Raw genomic sequence first — 21,176 nt, forward strand, 5'->3', positions numbered from 1 at the left:
ATCCCAGCACTTTGGGAGACCGAGACAAGTGGATCACCTGAGGTCAGGAGTTCAAGACCAGCCTGGCCAACATGGTGAAACACCTAAAAAAAAAAATTATGGTGGCAGGTGCTTGTAATCCCAGCTACTTGGGAGACTAAGGCAGGAGAAGTGCTTGAACCTGGGTGGCGGAGGCTGCAGTGAGCTGAGATAGCACAATTGCACTCCAGCCTGGGTGATAACAGCAAAACTGTCTCAAAAAAAATGGACATTTTTAAAAAACCCACTATGTCTATAGCTCAGTCCCAGCCATGAACAACTACATTCAACCACCAAAAAATTCTTCCCGATGAAAAGATTTACCTCAAAGAATAAATAACATTAAATCAAGAATTAATAAGCAGTCAGATTTGAGATTTTTATTGAGAAAATAGCTATTTTGACATTATATCCAGTTTCTCATTTATCAGAATAAATTCTTTACAATATTGATCACCATCACCACTTTAGTGTATTTATACAGTCTCTGAGTAAAATATATTCACACTCGGCAAGGCTAGAATATTGCAATTATGGCCAACATTGCTTACTTTAAGATTGTTTACTTTATAATGAAGCTAGAGTAGTTGTGCAACTAGAACAGATGTTTTAAAAATGTTTGCCATTCAAAGATAGGCTTGATGGGACAAAACTAATATGCATACTACATACATATATTACTTGTCTTTTTTACTGTCAATCTTTCCGAACAATAACGTGACATTACAAACACCTCAAACTCCCACTTCAAAATGAATAGAAAAATGGAAAAACATCTCCCATTTCATAAAATTAAAAACCAAGTCAGAAGAGAAATAAAACTCATTTTTATGCATTTAACTTAAAAGCTTGAGTACACTACTCCTCCTAGAGAGAAGGAAGCCAGAACTGCAGAAGTAGCCAACAGTCCAAAGAATGAAGGGCCCCATGACCTTCTCTATGGTTCATAACTTATTGAGGGCTGATGCAAACTCTGGCAAGTTATTTTTCATGATTTCCAAGGATCTGGGATATGTAAACGAAATGATTAAAAGACATTTCTCTGAATTTGCGAGAAGACTGAAGAATCAGAACAAAGATCCAACGGCCTTTCATGTGGCTACATGTTGACCATTACACCACAACTCAAAACCCACAGGCGAGCTTTCTCTCAAATACACACTCAAAACGGTGTTCCAAATGATGCAATTGTATACATTGCAAAGACACACAAAATGCTTCCTTACACATGATTAGTAATCTGGTTTTAGACTCTGAAGTGATATCAAACATATTTAGCTAACCCTCTCAAACTTGCAGGCCTAGTGACGTTTAAATGTTTTAGGATACAGAATCTGCTTAGAATTTAGTGAAAACTATGAACCTTAGACTGTCTTCAGTAATGAACAAAACTTGAAAATATTAACCTTCCTTTGCTTTGTCACTGAAGCAACTATAAGCTTTCTATGATATATGTATCATACTAGCTTGTATGTGACTTCAATGTCATAAACATCCTTTGCCTTTTTGGCACTTTTAAAGCACAGCCAGAAAAGGTTTGTAAAGTTGTTCTGGAAATACAAGTTGGTTCCCTCTGCCTCATGGATGCTTAGGAACTGGGTAGTCCTCAAACCACCAGTTCAGACACCTGTATAGCTGCTCCTGGACAACTAGGATTCTGAGGAAAGGGGCTGGAATAGCCAGGGGCCTCCCTCACAAATGCCTAAATAACCAAGGTATCTATGCCGACAGCCATACCCCTCTCAATACCATGGTCCAAGGAAGTCTTGACCTGTCTCTTCCCATTTTACTACTACTGGCTAGAGGGGCACCCAACGATAAGAAACCTTTGCAATGAGTATAAACTAGCAAAAACACCGTAGGGGAGCATTTCCTCAGGTGTATCTCTCAGAACATAAATCCCACAAGATACCTACTTTAAAAAAAATCCAGCAGGGGGCAGTGGCTCATGCCTGTAATTCCAGCACTTTGGGGGGGTGAGGCAGGCAGAATCACCTGAGGTCAGGAGTTCAAAATCAGCCTGGTCAACATGGTGAAACCCCATCTCTACTAAAAATACAAAAATTAGCTGGGTGTGGTGGCGGGCGCCTGTAATCCCAGTTACTTGGGAGGCTGAGGCAGGAGAATTGCCTGAACCTGGGAAGCGGAAGTTGTACTGAGCCGAAATTGCACCACTGCACTCCAGCCTGAGCGACAAGAGCAAGACTCCATCTCAAAAAAACAAAAACAAAAACAAAATCCGTATTAAAATAAATTAGGGAAATGATGTATAAAATAGAGGTGCTTCTCGGAGATTTAAAATGCACATTAGCATATCAAAGGTCTGAAAGGCCAACAGTAACTCAATTTTGTCTAACCCACTATTTCCCACACTTACTTGGCCACAGAACCCTCTATTCACCTAACAGTATGTTCTGACAAAACACTCTGCTAGGAACTGCTTCACCCAGAACCAAAAAGGTGATTTTTAAAAAATATTATAGCATAATTTCATATGATTAATAAGGATACAAAGAGACTTATTTTCCTGTCTCTTGTTATTTTGTCTATTTTGTTCTGAATAATCTTCTATCACATTTCCCTTTCTATTCACAAACCTTCAACTCGAGATACCCTTTCTGATAACTTTGTTCAAGAATGTTAATTCTTATCAGAATTAACTAGTCTGGAAAAAAATAATTTTGTGTCTTTTTAAACTCCTAGAGTACCTCTCCACTTCAATCACAATCTAAGTCCAGGGCAGGTAACCTGGGCTCCTAGCAAACACTATACCCCAACAAGAGTTTGGGAACCAAAACAAAACTAAAACAAATTTATCCTTATATCTCTGTGAAAATTAGCATTTTGAACATCTAATGAAACTTCAAGTTTGAGGATAATGGGATTACTGACCTACTGACCTTTGACTTCACGTAACTAACAACAAAATTTCTTTAAAATCTGGTTAAGCAATATGAAAACACTGAAAAGTAAACATAAATTCCACAAAGTTGAATGGCAGCAAAAAACATTTAACATCAAGAACATACACAAAAGACTATCATTACCACCCAAATTATCTCTGTTGCTCAGGATTTCAGTTATAAAAATAGCCAAATCAAGACAAAGACAATTACAGCTTAAAACGAAAAGCTACACCTTCTTCATTAAAGGTGAGCATCTTGTGAAACTGTGCATCTGGAGAGAGAACAAGTAGAGAGAACAAGTACAAGGCACAGGAGAACTACCACGTCAAGGGACAGAACTTTTTCAAAATATTTTATCCTCAGAAGTAAACCCCGCTACCATAGAAAGAAAAAAATATAATCAGATATTTTAAGTCACAGCATTTTTGACATCCTAGGGAAAAGGAGTTTTTGGTTTTAGGTTGGTTTTTTCTTTTCTGGTAAGGCAAAATAGATCTTTAGATAAAGTCATTTGTTACAAACATGAGTTTTTCTTAAGAACGAAATAAAAATTGTATTTAACTTCTATCATATATTTATTCAACTAAGTTGAATACTATGTTTGGAAAATTAAAGTTTTAAATCATAGTTTATATAGATAATGATACATTTAATCTATGAATTTACTTTAAAACCACTTTTATTTTGAAATACTTAGACTCACAAGAAGTTATAAAAATAGTTCAGAGAGATTCCAGGTACCCATTGCTTAGCTTCCTGTCTTTACATGTAAGCATTTATATCTAGGTTTTAAAAGGGTTAAAGTTTTTGACAGTTGATGAAAAACTGTCAAAAAAATGTAACAAGCCTGGTAAATGCATATTTTTGGAGGAGATTGTAAGGAAGCACTACCAAGTTCAAATACTACTTTTATCACTGCCTTAACCAACAGGTTTTCTAAGATACTATCTCCGTTACCTATTTCTGCCTCTTTCAATGGTGTTTTTCCATTTTTACAGACTTCTGAAAATTTTAGCTTTGATTGAAATAAGCTTCCCCATTCCTTCACATTAATATATCTAGCAATATTGAATGAATACGAATTATAAACGGAAATAAAAATGCTTGCTTTTATAAAATCTCCAGTCTTGCAGCACCCCCAAAATAATACAGACTTAAGTTGAAATTTGGTTTGTTAATGCCCACCTTTTGTGTGGTCAAAACACAGTTTTGAAAGAATGACCACCTTCAATGTTCTTTACAGCTTCTTTAGTGTTCCTTAAAAAAAAAAAATCAGTCTTATGGATGATTGATGGCAGTTTGTTCATGGAAGATCTTCATCTGATGGGAATTATCTGACCAGTTTTTCTAATCATATACTACCAACAAAAATAAACACAAGCATGTTCCCTTTAATCATATTATCCTCCACCATCACTTCCAAAAGGCATTGGCTCACAGTATTCTGTTTAAGATTGGGGCCATTTATCCCAATGAACTCAAACTTTATCTAAAACAGGCTGGTCTAGCAGTCTGTTCAGTCTGAAAAAATGGTCTGTGCTCTGTTCAGATTGACAAAATGTTCTTTTTTGGCCGGGCGCAGTGGCTCATGCCTGTAATCCCAGCACTTTGGGAGGCTGAGGTGGGTGGATCACTTGAGGTCAGGAGTTCGAGACCTGCCTGACCAACATGGTGAAACCCGTCTCTATTAAAAAAAAAAACAAAATTAGCTGGGTGTGGTGGCACATGCCTGTAATCCCAGCTACTTAGGCTGAGACAGGAGACTTGCTTGAACCCAGGAGGCGGAGGTTGCAGTGAGCCGAGATTGCACCACTGCACTCCAGCCTGGGCAACAAGAGCGAAACTCTGTCTCAAAAAAAAAAAAAAAAGTTCTTTTCTAAGAGCTTCCTGTATGTGTGATTGGTCCCTAAAGTACTTTGTGCTCAGTTACAGCTTCCTGTCATCTCATCTGCTTATATACAAATAGCTCAACTAAGTAACCCAACATACAAACTCTCACTAAAATCGCATGTTGCATCTTAGGAAAGGTGATCTGGAAGCATTATGGACTATAGTGAGAATGTAAGGCTTATGGCAGTTTGAAGTAGGGATGACACAAAAGCAAATAAATCATATTGACAGTCATTCCCTCTACTAAAAAAGACAAATACTTGTTATTCTAAAATGACCTCTTTTGATTAAAATTTCGGGTTATGAAATATTACAGTATGCTTCTTTATCAAAGTCTACATATCAGAAGAACATGAGCTCCACGTTCCTGTAAAACTTTAAACACATTTTTCTTCCTAATGGACATCAGCAGTTTTATTGAAAGAAAAATTGACATAACCTAGCATTATCTTTTGACTTTGCCCATAGAGAAACTTGGAGTTAAATTTACCACTTAATTTTAGAATCTGTCAGTGTTGATATTGTTCTGCAAATTTTTAATTTTTTTAATTTAAATTTTTTAATGTTTTTAATTCTTTAAAATTAAAAATTTTTAAATTGTCCTGTTTTACATGTAATATGCTTGTAATATATATGTTATGTATGTTATAACTGTAATGTATTTCAAATACTTTTTGAAGGGTCTGATATAAATCATAATTAAAAATGACTGGCCTTGACCAAAGCATAAACACATGTCTGATGAATGTGCTAATCACCCTTCTCCAATACACATCCATCCCAGAGGACAATAAAGTCTCACAGTCATGATTTCCAATATAAAATATTTAGATTTCAGACTGCTGGAATCAGATTTTAGACTGCTGGAATCTAATAACCTGCCTTTGAAGATGCCTAATACGCGCACACACACACACACACACACACACACACTCTAATAACCTGCCTTTGAAGATGCCTAATACACACACACACACACACACACACACACACACACTCTAATAACCTGCCTTTGAAGATGCCTAATACACACACACACACACACACACACACACACCCTGTTGTAGAAGTAATGTGCAACTCATGAGGTACTTTCCCTAAATACATCCAAACAGATGACCAAGATTTTGAAGACTACCTTATTTCTCATTTAGTTAAAACTTTCAAGAAAAAATATTTACAATGACTTAAAGACTCCTGTATAAATAACTACCTAAATACAGAACAAATTGGGAGGATGTGGGTCAAACACAGCTGAGCTCCACTCAGCTCAAATTAGATGAGTCTTTTGACTACAAAGCTTGTTTTCTTAACATATGGGTTCCTACAGGACTTGATAAGATTTCATGAGCACCACAATAATCTTTTAAGACACTAATCAAAAACATGGTTCTACATTTTGAAAACCTCAGAAGTGGTTTTAGGACAACAGAAGCACCTCAACCACTAAAATAAACAAGTTTCTATTATAAGTAAAATTACCACACAGCAAATCCCTTAACAGTTCAGCAACCAATAAATAGAAAATATTTGTTAAAAGCTGCTATTTCTGATTGTTCCTTTGTATTCTTTGACTGTAAGTGAAACATATGGAAAATAATTGGTTGTCAGAAAGCTTCTGACTACATGATATGCATCTTATGAAAGAATATTAGCCTGAGCCAAGCATAAAAAACTTGGACCAGATGCACAGTAAGTATTTCTACTACCCTGGCCATGGGCTCCTCCTGAGTAGTATCTAACAAGAGGGCAATTTCAGTAAGATTTTACAGCCTAGCATAGTAACGATGACCAGTACATTCACTTCTTCTGGAATTAATACAAGAAATACAACTAAAGATGTACTACAAATACATAGGTCTAAAACTGCCACATTCGCCCAACTAAACTAAAAGAACCCTTCCTAACGTGTATCGAACACATCAGCAAAGACCAATGTTATACTGAAATGAGTATTATCAGATGTTATTATATGTAACCACCTTTAATATTTATCTATGTGCTACTAAACCCCCAAAAGATTAGACTTATGAGAGCATAATTAAAAAGCACGTTCCTCATCACGTTTTAAAGCTAAATATGGTCTCTTCTACTGAAGCAATTTATCTTTTTCTGGTTCCTAAAATAGGCATCAAATTTCTAAACAGAAGTAAAAAGCCTCAGCCAAAGAGCCACACATTAGGTATTCAGCCTGGTCTAAGAAAACTAAGTTAATAAATTGAATAAATTAACTCAAATAAATTAGGAGTGCACATTCAGAACAGAATTGTAGCTTTTGGTCAGCAACCTATGAACCAAAGGCAAAAATCTGCCATGATTAAGGCAGTTTTTTGTATACAGTACGATGTGTTTTTCTTCCCCCCACCCACCAAGTTCAATTAGCATTCTCTTTGATGTTATTAAAAATGCAGTGCCAAGCTAGAATACAAGCTTCCTAATAATAATAATAGTAATAAAAATAGATGTCATAGAAAGTTCCTTTTGGTTTAGAGTCTTCCTTAATACCTATTATGGTATCTTCTTTTTGCCTTCACACACTTGGTGTAAGAGATTACTGCAACAATCATTTGACTTTGGCCACAAACCATGACTACTGTCAGGGTGAAAGCCGTTGGAAGGAATTATTTTCTTCTTCTGCTGGAGTCAGTTTAAGTGTTGGCAGTTTCCGAGGAGGAAGCTGAGGGCTTTGGCGAAGATTGTCATCCATCTGTAGAAAGTACAAAAGATACATCTGACTAATGCTGTGGCACCACTTATGTGGACTGTGGCCTCCCCATCCAAACTATAGCCTAGAAGAGTACAGAACCATATGTTTCCTGGGCTGCTAGAGAAATCTTTTTCTTACAAATAATCTCAAGAATTCTAAATGTCATACCTCAAATACCAGCTGACTCAGTTTCTGTAAACAGCAATGTGGCTCATTCCTGATACCTTCACAGAATTACAGTAATTCGAAAAAATAAATATTCTACTGAACTCAACCATAGCATAACTTAAAGAGATCTTCTGATAGTAAGTGTAAAAGCGATACTGTTACACTAAGCTCCAGTTTGCAAACTATGTTCACGTACAATATCTTATTTGATCTTCCCAATACGCTATGAAGAAAATGCAGACACAGACCTTCCCTGTTGTATAGATAAGCAAACCGAGACTCCGTAAGGTTAAGTGATTTGCCCCATGTCACAAGCTAGTATGAGAGCTGAAACTTGAACCCAGGTCTTCTGATTCCAAAACTATTATTCTTTCAACTATACTTCTTTGCCTCAATGAAAATGACCTGTATTCCAATCAAAAAAGACCAGCTTTTTAAAGCTGAGAGTATGTAGACCAAAGGAAGCTAGGACATTAGGCAAAAAGAAAGATAAATTCTTTACATCTAATCCAGTGGTTTTCTAAACAGTGGATCAGTTCTAAATGAGGTAACCCACATCAAGCTCAAATAACACAGTGCTGGACCTCAAAAACTGTTAGCCAGTATCATCAGGCCTCAGGCTTCACTGCCCTATGAGTTTGTAAAACAGTAAGTATTACTATTTGTATCAGGAAAAAAAAAAAAAAAAAAGCAAGCTTATCAGTTACTGGGGAAAAAATATGTAACCTCTTTGTATTTTTCCTACTAGAATCGCCCTTGAAATTCCCTTTGTTGGCTCTCTCCCCTACCCAGTTCCTCAGTGTTTCTCTCATGAAAAGAACACCCCAAGTGGCAAAATATATACACTGGTGAAAAACCACATACTGTATCTACAGCACAGAAGAACAAGAGAAGGAGAAAAAATAAAACTTTCATGTGGAAAGAAGAAAAGAACATTACGGTGCTGTTAATAAGAAAGGATAAGCCCGGTGCTTACAATCTTAAGAAACATTAACTTAAGAGACAGAGAGGCAGACATGCAAGCAAGAAGTGTTTTTGCTTTGTTTTTTTAAAGCAAATCTTTTGAATTTCCTAGCTTAAAGGGTACTAATTGTGTGGCAAAAGTAAACCCAATACTCTTATCTGATCTTTCCCCAATCAGGCCACTACTGGCTTCAAAACACTATGTTACATACAACTTTAGTGAAAGTATAGTTGAACAGTTTTCTGAAAAATAAACTCTATAAAAAAACTAAAAGGGTACAGTTAATGTGTGACCCAAATGACAATATTAGCTACAGAAAGGAAAATACTAAGCTATGACAAAATGATTGAAGTAGACTTGACCTTTTCAATCAAGTTGGATTCCTTATTTACAAGTTGTGTGAGTTTCTGAAGATTTGCATCTACCGTTTCTTGTCCAGCTGGAGAGATGCCTAAGAAGCCAGGACAGAAATCAGAGAAAGACAGGAAATTTTTAAAGCCTTTAAAGCTATTTAGATTGAAAGAATTTTGAGTCTACCCACCCTGTCCAGTGCCCCACCCTCCCCAAAAAAGGCAAAGAGGAAAACCATTCTGGGTTTAAAGGCGAAGAGAGGGATTTGAATGCTCCAAAATTAAACCCTGAGCAAAACGGACGAAAATTTGTCTGCTAAGTAGACAATGCTAACCAAGTGTTCTGCAATTGGCCACAATAATTAGTATTTAAAAAAAAAAAAAAGCACAGTAGTCCTCATTTCCTTCTCAGGTTTAAGCTATTCCTTTCTTGCACCCATTTCAAATAGGTCTTTGGTCACAACTATCTGGATAGTTTTCCAAGGCAGTAACTCCCAAAAAGTTGCCCACCAGACATCCAAAGTATTTAGAAGAACTTAAAAATACAAATTCATAGGATTGATGCCTAAAAGATTCTAATTTAGTAAGTCTGGAATAGGACCCAAGATTTTTTATCTGTCAAATAATCAGGTTTGCTAACCACTGCTCCCAAGTTAACAAGGTTGAACATTACTTAATTTCATGACTCCCAAACTACTAACCCCTTCCTGTATACAGAACACATAACCCACCATAAAATAATAAGCTGTCCACCTAAGCCAGCTATCTTTATAACCTGTTTCTTAAAAGGACAATTTCAGCCAACCCTCCCAATAGAAATTTAGTATCTGAATCACTTAAGCACAAGGCCCCACTCTCTCAACGAAGCACATCCTAAGTAACAGGTGCCCTCTATTTACTATACCTCCATTCTGATGCAATCAGTTTTCAAGTAGTGGAATCATGGGAGTGTACCTCACCAAAATCAATCTGCTGCTGATTTCTGTTCATGCAGGAAAATGCTAGAAGCAGCAGGTAAGAATCATTTAAAGTAATTGTCCCTTTGCATTCGGATAAATACTCTTTTTCAGCAAAGACTTAATACCTGTGGTTTTAACCTTTTAGAAGAACATGACCCACTTCAAAGGGGTAATATTTAAAGAACAAGAAGCAAGAAATGTAAAAATCCAGAGGAACAGATAAAAGGCAAATATCTATTTCTCTATTTAAATAAAAACTAATGTGAGAATAAAAATGAAGTCAGAAAAATATAAATCCTTGAAGTGTTATCAACCACTATTTAAAGACAATACACAAACTTTTAAAATTAAAATAAGTAGTGGATTTTGCTTATACATACATAAGAGAATAAGCAAACAAGTATTAGCTGAAGAAGAGCCAGCTTACCTCCAAGACTAAGCCTAAAATAACTGCTCAGGATGTCATCACAAAAGCGACAGAGGTTGGAGAGCTGTTTCAGATGTTCTTGTAGCTGAACTTTAGGAAACCGTACTTTGTAAAGAGGTGCAAGAAAACCAAAAACATAGGCATCCAAGGTAGAAGGCCTAGAAATAAATTAAGGATTTTTTAAGCACATAAGACAATATTACCTAAAGGCCGGGTGCAGTGGCTCAATGCCTGTAATCCCAGCACTTTGGGAGATGAAGGCGGGCAGATCACTTGAGGTCAGGAGTTTGAGATAGGCCTGACCAACATGGTGAAACCCTGTCTTTACTAAAAATACAAAAAAGCGGTGCGTAGTGGCAAGGACTTGTAAACCCAGCTACTTGAGAGGTTGAGGCAGGAGACTTGCTTGAACCCAGGAGGCGGAGGTTGCAATGAGCCAAGATCATGCCACTGCACTCTAGCCTGGGCAACAAGAGTGAGACTCTATCTCAAAAATAATAATAATAATAATAAAATAAATAAATAAAAGAAAATATTAAATTAAGGATTTTTTAAAGCATCTAAGAAAATATTAACTTGGGATGGTGTTTAATTTTTTTTCAAAATTCTCAATTCTGAATTATACAATATAGTCTCTTAAAAGGTTTACTATCCATTTTAGTTTATAAAAATGATGCAACTAAGGTTTTACTCATTGAGTAGCTTAGACTCTAACTATTTAGAAGAAAATGAAATTGTCATAGATTCATTTTCACTCACAAATGTTAAATAGACGGGAAGCAGAGTGGGAACAGTCTTAGATGTTTTAAAGTCACATATGCAGCCTACTAAGTCAATGTTAGATTATCACTGGTAGAAAAAGTTTCCTATAATAAAAGCCCATTAAATTTTTTTGTTTGTTTTGTTTTGTTTTTTGACACAGAGTTTCGCTCTCGTCACCCAGGCTGGAATGCAGTGGCGTGATCTCAGCTCACTGCAACCTCTGCCTCCCAGGTTCAAGCGATTCTCCTGCCTCAGGCTCCCAAGTAGCTGGGATTACAGGTACCCACCACCACACCCAGCTAATTTTTTGTATTTTTAGTAGAGACGGGGTTTCGCCATATTGGGCAGGCTGGTCTTGAACTCCTGGCCTCAGGTGATCTGCCCACCTTTGCCTTGCTGGGATTACAGGCATGAGCCACCGCACCTGGCCTAAATCTTTTCTTTTTTTAAGTGAAAAACTCATCTTTTGGAGAGATAAGAGGACTTGCTTTAAATAGCTGCTCACTGAATATAGGTGCACAAAATATCAAAATGATTTTTAAGGGAATACTCACGTATCTCCGAAGAAAAACTGAGATGTTCCCAATCTGTTTGATAGAAGATTTAGGCACTCCTTGGCATCTCTGTATATCTAATAAGGATGAAATTATATCTCAAAAGTAGAAAAGATACTCTAAAACTACTTTTGAGGAAGGCATCTCTAGATAAACTCATGTCTGCGATTTTTCTTATCCTTTCTCTCTAGGGCCCTTGCTTGAAGAATAATCCACACTATACCTGTGCTTCCACTTCTCGGAGGTGGTAGAGTGGAGGCTGTCCTCTGGTCAGGAGAATCCTGTTCAGTGCTCCCTTAGACATTCTTCCAGGCAGGATCAAACTCAAAGGAAAAGGAATTTGTGAAGCAAACCATGGCTTTGTCACAGTAAAGTAATTGTCACTCTCAACCCAGAATGTGTGAAGCTGCAAAGGGAGAGAAAAAAACACTACCAGGATGTTCTTTTATTAAAAGAAAGATCACTCAATCAACATGAAAGTTTTTCATAAATACCTTTATATGAAGTGACTTCATACAAGTTTTCCAATTAGAATGACTCGGGATAAAACAAGATTATTTTAAAATGTGTGAGTTTTGTTGACTGCTATATTCCAAGCACCCAGAACAAGGCCTGACACATAGCAGGTGTTCAATAAACATTTGTTGAATGAATGAATTATACCCAATTCTATACATGCAGCAAAAAGATCCATCTCCCACAAAGGATTTCCAACATGACATTTTCTTTTACTTTGTTGTTTCACATACTAGTTGAATGCCTAACAGAATCCAGTTTCACAGTAATATGAAAGAATTAAGATTAACATATAAGTAAAATTTTCTCTTAAGACTTTTCTCATTGGTTTTCTTCTAAACAGACTATGTACATTTGCAACTAGGCCACTAAAATACTGTAATATTTAAGAACACTCACCACTGCAGGGAGAAGCTTCTCTTCAAGGAGAGCAATGTAAGCCAATGTATCTGCTCCTTGTTTTGCTGAGAGTTCATAATCAGCATTATATTTCTATTTAAAAAAAAAAACAAAACTCAGAAGTCAAAGAGCAGCCCCAAAACAGTAAAACTAATCAAATCAGGATTCGTATTTTTCCTCACAAATAGCAAATGTGGTATTAAAATGGGAGAAAGAGAAATACAAATCCAGTGAAACCTATTGCTTAATGCACATAAAAGTTCTTAGCACGGCATCACATACGCAATATGGTCAATAAATGTTATAATATTAACTACTATTATTTTCATGCTTGTTAATGACCTAGTTCAGTGCATGGCATGTAGTACAAACTTAATAAAAGCAACTATTATTTTTAACAAGAAGGAAACAGTTCCAGTTGGCTGTGTTTCTCCCCATGGAAAAAGAAAAAACCTTCCAATTTATAAAAGTTCAAAATGTTATTGACACAACTTTTTTTAAGCACAGTATTGGCAAAACAAATAACTTTTGCATTTATATAAATCTTTACATGTTTAAACATTTTGGATACACAACTCTCTACTGTTAAAACATTTAGATACATTATTCCATAAAACTGCTATAAGAGCTTTTTAAAAATAATATAGTTGCTAGTTGGTGAGAACTCAGATGTCATGCTCAGCACAAAATGTGTACCAACTATGTGACAAAATAGACAATCCTATCAATAAGTGTAATAGTGAAAATGGCTACATTAAATCTACTTACATACAAATTTCAATAAAATTCAAAGGTTATTAAAATATAAATTGACTACCTCTTCATATGACTTTCAAATCACAGAACTCATGCTTTGGAGCAGTGATTCTCAAATCTGTTTTTAAAACTTATCCCAGGTATCTCCAATTGTCTAATGAGTTGGCAAAAAAAAAAAAAAAGCCCGACATGCAGGGATCAACAATCTACTCATCTACTTCTTCAAAGTGAACCACCCACCTGTTTTCTTAAAAAGTTTAGTATTTTTGCTGGCTGAGAAACCATGTTGTCTTCAGTTGTCAAAATTGGTACATCGCCTATAATCAAAAGACAGTTTACATACAAGGACACAGTGTGATTTCCTCTGAAGAGATTGCAATACCCTAAAAACTATAGCAGATGCACATTTAGAGGGGAAAAAATGAGTAAGCTTGTCTTGGGTTTTTTGCTGTTTCACAAAGAGCGGTTCTAGAGAACATTTTCATTTCTCATAATTTCCAGTGATTTGGCTTGCACTTTGAGGTATTACTCAGAATGATCAAATCATAAACAACACAGAGCCAAGGTCACGGTAAGAAACTAAATCCTTAATATTATAGCTATATACCTCACAGCTTTAAATACAAGAAGAAAAAAAAAACAGTACAGAAAGGGGAGTGTAAAGGTTTACACTATACCTCTTGAACCTCTCCAGGTGTTATCTATCACATTGACTTTCAAGGGTGCACCACAAAATTTGGCATAAGCCTGAAACAGAGTTTGCAATCAAACATTTTAGACCAAGTGCGTAACGCAAAGCTGCAGAGCAGCTTTACTTCACAGCCCCACCCCCAAAGGCAGAAGGCGACTGATTTTGAGGCCGCATCCCTCCCCGTGATCTCAAGTAGGCACGGGGCCGCCAGCCACCCGGCTTTCGGGGACTTTGCTCCCCAAAAGGTCCTGGGGACGCAGAGTAGGGAGGGCGCGCCCCCTTCTTTGGGGTTTCACTTCACCGCCCAGACAGCTTTGTGAGGCAGACAAAACTCGGGAGTCAAGCGGAGAAGCCTTGACGTTTCCGCCGGCCTTCGGCGGGGGTACAGGCTAGGTGGGGACTCGTTGGTGGGAGGGAGCCCGGGGCGATGCAGCGTGCAGCGGCCCGGCCCTCCTGGACCCCGCAGCGCAGCGGGAAACCAGGGCAAGTCAGCCTCTCGCCTCTAGCCCCGCCCCTTCTTCCCGCGCCCTGGCCCGTGAGGCGGCCTCACCATCACCACCAGGGACTCGCTGTGAACCGATGGGAGCCCCCAGCCACCTCCCCAGCAACTGAGTTCCAAGGGGGCCGCCATCTTGCGGGGGCCGACCTTTACTATCCCGGAAGTAATTTGCCACCTAATTTCCGGCACGTGGAAACGCGGGGGCGTGGCGAAGGGAGAGAAGGGCAGTTTGGGGGCTCTTGAGAGATGGGGGAGAGAATGACTGGAGGGATTAGAAAGAACTCTTAGGAGAAGGTTGGCCTAAAGGGTAAGAGTTCTGCACCTTAAGTCAGACAGACCCACCAGTAATTCTTCAAATATTAATATTTATTAGCTCCTTAGAGTGTTCCAAGCCCTTTGAACATTAAATCTGTGTGATGCCTAAATTAACTGTTTGTAAAATAGGGATGACTCAGTATTTACAAGATTGTGGTGTTTAAAATGTCATGGAGGGAAAGAACTTGGCACACAGGAGGCACTCAGTAATTGTTCAACCCCTTTTCCCATATATATGGTCTCTGCCTACCTTTCCAGCCTCAGTCTGTTCTCACCCTCATGTTCACTGGCACCATCCTGCTTAAAAGTTACAGTATTTCTGAATGTCAGGTAAATTCTGCCCACCTTCAGTGCAGGTCCTTCTATCTGCAATATCTTTCTTCCCTATGCAACTTCTCCCTCAAAAATGAGTTTAACTCACATTCCCAGTGATGCTTTTACAAAGTTAGGAGCTCTGGGTTCCTGCAGCCCCTTGTGCATACTTGAATTGTAGCTTCTCTCCCTAGCTACAAACCTTTTGTCTTTCACAGAAGAGGGCTAGCTTCATAGGTGTGGGACCTGTGCAGCCACACAAGGCTCTATGCTTAAAAGGACTCCTCATTTGGCTGATGCTCTTCAGTCACTGTCTTGAAATTCTTAAGTTTTGAACAAGGGGCTCTGCATTTTTATTCTGGGCTGGGCCCCGCGAATCCTGTAGCTAGTCATGCTTGTGGGCCTAATGAGCATGGACTAAGTATTTCTTGACGTTAAACCTGACAATTTCTCAGAAAAACTATTAAAGAGGAAATTTTGGTCTTGGAAATGCTGTGATCCAAATGTATGACTGGGTCTCAGAGTTAGAACTTGGGTGCTGGGTCTTTTTTCTAGAAAGCACAGTAGTCTTTCTTCGATACCCTCCCAGTCATGCCTCTGAGTTCTTTCCTCTATCCCACTGAGATGGTCGAGTCTTCTTAAAAACTAAAACTCAAAAGAAACCTCTGCAACTTTTCATAAAATTACTATTCAACAAATAATTGCTAGGCACTCCCTTACTGTTTACATAGTCATCTAAATTACAGTGCCAGCCTGCTAAAGTCTTTTTTACGTGTTTCAAAAACAAGAGTTCTCAGAAATGAAAAAGAGATATATCAGAAATGAGAATTAATAATAACTGTATAACTGGAAAATGTGTAACATATGTACCATTAAAACTATTGAAACATTTATTGAGCAGGCCATATGTCTTAGACATCATCAGGCTCTGGAACAATACAGAAATATATAAAACATGAATTCTGTCCTCAGGAGTTTACAGTGCACAAAGGAGACATACACACACCAAGGTGTAACAAGTCAGATAATCACGAGTGGTGTTAGAAATATAAGCAAAATACTACAGAAACACAAAGGAGGGACAATGCATTCTCTGTGTGATCAGTGGAGACTATCTGTTGAGTCTTCAGTATAAAGAAAGTAAAGTAATTCAACTTTTAGATTGTAATGGAACCTCCCTGTTTTGAGGGTTAAAAATGCCAAGCCATAGACTGACAAAGGCAAGGCAGAGAAAAAGAAAAAAAAAATCCTAAGCCATAAAGCTCAAGGTCCATATTCTACAATGAGGCATTTAAAACAATAATACAGAAAGAATGTGGATTTCCTGAGCCTTGTTTGTAGCAGGACTGAGAGGAGTGTATGAACATTCTTAGTGGACACGTAACACAGTTACTCAGTTTGGCCTTTCTCTGTACTGCTGCTGCTACATACAGTGATTTCATTTGCATTGAAGAGAAATTAAATCTCTTTCCTTAGTGTCAAATTGAGACCAGAATAGCATGTCATTGCATCTGATGAAAGAATCCTTACACACATGTTTATTAGTGCATAGATAATAGCAATCTTTTATTGCTGCAGTTCCTCTTGAGAGTCTGTATCTGTTAGATTGAATTTAAAAACTCTAACATAGCTAATTGCACAAACAGGCTGAATACTGTTGCAGAGAACCACACAGAAAATTGAAACCTTCAGAAATTATGCCTGGTATGGTTAGTTGGCTCCTGTGCCTTTTCCTGGCTGCTTTAGAGTATTGTTCAGAGTTCATCAAAATCATAATTTCAGATTCCTACCGGGAAGAATACTATCTGCAAAACATCCATGTTTGTGTGGGATGGCCTGAATCACAGCTTTATAATGAGTCTCCCAGACAATGTTTTCCCCAAAAAAAGAAATCTTATTTTTCAAAAGATGATCATTAAAAATGGTTTCATCTGGTGATAGTCATCTGAACTCAGGCAACCTGACCTTGGCATCCATACCCATCCTTTGTGTGTTTCTTAACTTGGGGGCCACCGTGCAAGGTTTGTTAGGCTCTTTTTGTCTGGATGATTAATAATCTGGGAAATGGTGCTGTTGGGAAAGATGAAAGGTTTGTGACAAGTGATGGTGCAGTATATGGTCCCTTATGGGAAAGTTAAATTGTAAAGTCTTAAATATCCCTTTGAACTTGAATATTCTGTAGTTTGTGTTCAGATATAAAATCCTTAAGGAGGGGAAAGAACAAACACTGAATAGAAATCAGGAGAGCTGAGTTCTTGACTTGGCCTCTGATTAGCCATATGCGCTTGAGCCAATCATTTTGCATTGATACCTCTGCTCATTCATTTATAAAGCAAAAGCTCTTTTATCTCTGAGATGCTATCATTTTATGTGTAATGAACATTTAATAATTTATGGAGCAATTTATGGAGCATTTATGGAGCAATTTCTACATGCCAGAAGTTGCTTCAAGTATCTAACATAACTCACTTGATCTCCATAATGATTTCATGACACAGGTACCTTCCTAAGGTTAACTAACATCTTTGTGTCCCTCCTTGAGAACAGAAGAAAATATCAGTACCCATATAGCCAGTAGGTGGTAGAACCAAGATTTGAACCCAGGCAGTTTTGGCTTCAGAGTTTTTACTCCTAACCACTGTGTCATACTGCCTCATGCAGCCTCCTGTGTAGTCCATTAAAAAGCCCAGTTTCACTCAAAGTGGAGCTATCAATGCCATGATATTACTGTTATTATTTATGTAAATAATATTTTTTTAGTATTACACCGTTAAACAAATTTATTAAGCAGCTTCTGTATGCCTAGCACACTGCAAGGCTATCAGGGAATAAAAACTCATGTTCACCTGTAATCCTAGAACTTTGGGAGGAGGATCGCTTGAACCCAGGAGTTCAAGACAAGCTTGGACAACATGATGAAACCTTGTCTCAACAGAAACACAAAAATTATAGCTGGGCATGATGGTGTGTGCCTATAGTCTCAGCTACTTGGGAGGTTGAGGTGGAAGGATCGCTTGAACCCAGGAGAAGATTGCTGTGAGCCGTGATTGTGCGAAAACTTACATTCAAGCTTTAAGAGGCACAGTTGATGAAACAAGGCCCACGTATTTGAACTAACTAGAGACTATTAGGAAGTACCATTTTTGTCAAGAAGACAAGTCTAATATGGTTTTAGACAAAGACCTGAATGTACTGCAATGCTTGGCAAAGGTCTAATGAGAGAAGTAAAATGCTAGCTGATCTCGAAGGGTGGGTACATTGCATTTAGATTGGCACAGAGTAAGGCATTGCATGTGGGCTGTGCTATATGAGTGAAGGTATAGAAATGGGACTGACTATGGCAAGGAATCTGAAGATGAGTAAACGAATGCTGGGTTTGGTTATAAGCTGGAGACTGCTCAGGGAGAGTATTGATCGACTAACTTGAGAACCAGAATTGGAAGGCATGGGAATTTGTAGTTTTGAGAAAGTAAAGACAAGTAAAAGTCCAAATACAATATTAGTGGATTTACGTAGTCAAGGATGGGAGGTAGACAGCTATTGTTACATGGACATTATAAGAAGAAGCATTTTATAAACCCATAAACTGTATTACATAAAGTAAAAGTGTTATGGAAAATGCTGCTGAATATTATTGGAGGAAGGTCACTTGGCACCCTTCTGCGGAGCATATTTGATAGAGGAGGTTGTTATAAATCCAGTGGCAAGGGATTACTGGAGAAAAGGGTATAAACAATAAGGACAGGTCTAAAAGCATCAGAAATATGACTGATAAAGGAAAAAGAGAAATGGGACAGGAGTGAAAGACTCAAAGGTTTTGAAAGAGATGATATGGTGAATCTACACACATATGAGGACAAAATTGGCTATTAGTGAGTAAAAGTCTGAAGATGCTGGAGAGAAGAAGGATGAGATCCTAGGAATTGCCTAAGAGTTGAGGCTGAGATCCGGAGCTTGAGCAGTGGGGCTGGCATTGAAAATGAGAGACATGATCTCTTTCTGACACTGGAGGAAGTTTCAAGGGGAACTATGGGGTGCTGAGTAGATCAAATCAGTTACCTTCAAATTTCCCTATTACATTAGAAAACAAATAAAAAGTGCCTGAGAGAAAGAGATTGGGGATTTAAAAAGACAGGTGGGCACAGTGGCTCACACCTGTAATCCTAGCACTTTGGGAGGCCAAGGCAGGCAGACCACTTGAGGATTACTTGAGGTCAGGAGTTCCAGACCAGCCTGGCCAATTTGGTAAAACACGATCTCTACTTTAAAAAAAAAAAAAAAAAAAAATTAGCTGGATGTGGTGGTGCACGCCTGTAATCCCAGCTACTCAGGAGGCTGAGGCAAGACAATCGCTTGAACCTAGGTGGCAGAAGTTGCAGTGAGCTGAGATCATACCACTGCACTCCAGCCTGGGTGACAGAGTGACTTTGTCACAAAAAAAAGGGAATAATTTAGAGACTATATCAGGGGTTAGTAAAAAGTAAATGGGAGCATTGCTGACAGTGGTAAAAGTCAAATGTAAATTAGTATTAAAGCCTAAATCAAGGGAGAGCCATGGACAGGCTAATGATTAGGTGCCTCTTTAAACAGATATTCTTTAAATATTCATTCAGTTTTTTTAAATGGAAATGAAGTTGGCCCCAGAATGTAACAAGGTCAATTTATATTTTACCAATTATGTTAAAAGTTTTATTTGGAAATCCAGATTTTCGTACCACTTAAAAGTTGGTCCTCAGGATGATAGAAGAGGAATGAGACCCTAGGAATTGCCCCAGGAATTGAAAGATGAACTCTGTAGCTTCAGCATGATGGGGGCTCAACCATCCTGACGTCTAGCTAAACTTGTACAGTTGTATGGCTTCGTCTTTGTTACCCAGAAGCATAAAAAGCCAAGTTCATGTATTTGGTAGCTATGTGAAGGTGATCAGGCCATGATATATACTGTTAGGGATTCATTTTGCTCCTCTGGCATAGTAAACCTGCTGTCTTTTGTGTGAAAAAGAATTGAATGAAACCAAAATGATAATATTATCATCCGACATTGTGCTCAATTTATGTTGAGGAAATAGGACAATTATACTTAAAAAGTGAAGTTTGTAAAGGGTCTTAGGTGGAAAAAAGGACCTTGTAATGGAAGTAAATAATGGAAATAATGAAGCCTTATTTCTGCACTTCACTCAAAGCGGTGAAACCCAATATACCAATAGACTATGATGTTAAATATGTATATTGTAATACTGAGAGTAGCCACTAAGAGAACTGTACAAGTGATATACTCAGAAATACTAAATAAATCAAATAAATCAAATAAATAAATAAATAAAAATTTTTTTTAAGTCCAAGTAACCCACAAGAAGGCAAGGGGCCAGCAGGGGAGTGATAGGTTGGAGGTAGTCAGAGAAATGAGAAGTTGAGAATAAACAGAAAACAGGTAACAAAATGGCAGGCTTAAATCCTAAAATACCAAGACTTATTCTAAATGTAAAATTGATCTCAATACACCAATTAAAAGACAGAAATTGGCAGAGTGGGTAAAAAACCTAAGCCAAATGTATGCTCTCCATCGAAACTTCCTTCAAACATGACATTGGTAGATGGAACCTAAAAGGATAGAAAAGTTATACCTTGCAAACACTAATCAGGAAAAAAAAAAGTAGTATGTGTGTGTATATATATGTGTGTGTATATATATATGTGTGTGTATATATCAGATCAAGTAGACTTCAGAGAAAAGAAAATTACTAGAGACAAGAAGGACATTACATAATGATAAATGGATCAGTCCACAAGAAAACATATTAATCCCAAATGTGTGCACCAAACAACAGTGCTTCAAAATACATGAAGCAAAAACTGATAGAGGTGAAAGAAGAAATAGACAAATCCATAATTTTAACTGTAACATATAAGCTATAGTTATACCCAACACTCAGCAATTGATAGAACTATTAGACAAAAAATAAGCAAAGATATAGATGAATTA

General features: G+C 37.6%; 1 protein-coding gene across 2 annotated transcripts; it reads right to left on the reverse strand.

Annotated features, from left to right (window-relative positions):
- Positions 1-5,939: 5,939 nt before the first annotated feature.
- On the reverse strand, positions 5,940-14,720 carry MTX3 (metaxin 3). Of its 2 annotated transcripts, XM_001104637.5 has the most exons (9): positions 14,618-14,720; positions 14,054-14,123; positions 13,617-13,693; positions 12,621-12,713; positions 11,929-12,111; positions 11,706-11,782; positions 10,390-10,547; positions 9,016-9,104; positions 5,940-7,521 (listed from the first exon to the last, which is right to left on the reverse strand). In XM_001104637.5, the coding sequence occupies exons 1-9, from the start codon at positions 14,696-14,698 to the stop codon at positions 7,411-7,413; spliced, it is 939 nt and encodes a 312-aa protein (XP_001104637.2). In that variant the 5' UTR covers positions 14,699-14,720; the 3' UTR covers positions 5,940-7,410. The 2 variants fall into 2 exon arrangements, with proteins under 2 accessions (XP_001104637.2, XP_077861063.1); XM_078004937.1 differs by lacking the exon at positions 9,016-9,104.
- Between the last annotated feature and the right edge of the window lie 6,456 nt (positions 14,721-21,176).

Source organism: Macaca mulatta, chromosome 6, assembly GCF_049350105.2.
Source record: "Macaca mulatta isolate MMU2019108-1 chromosome 6, T2T-MMU8v2.0, whole genome shotgun sequence".
In the NCBI taxonomy this organism is placed as follows: Eukaryota; Metazoa; Chordata; class Mammalia; order Primates; family Cercopithecidae; genus Macaca; species Macaca mulatta.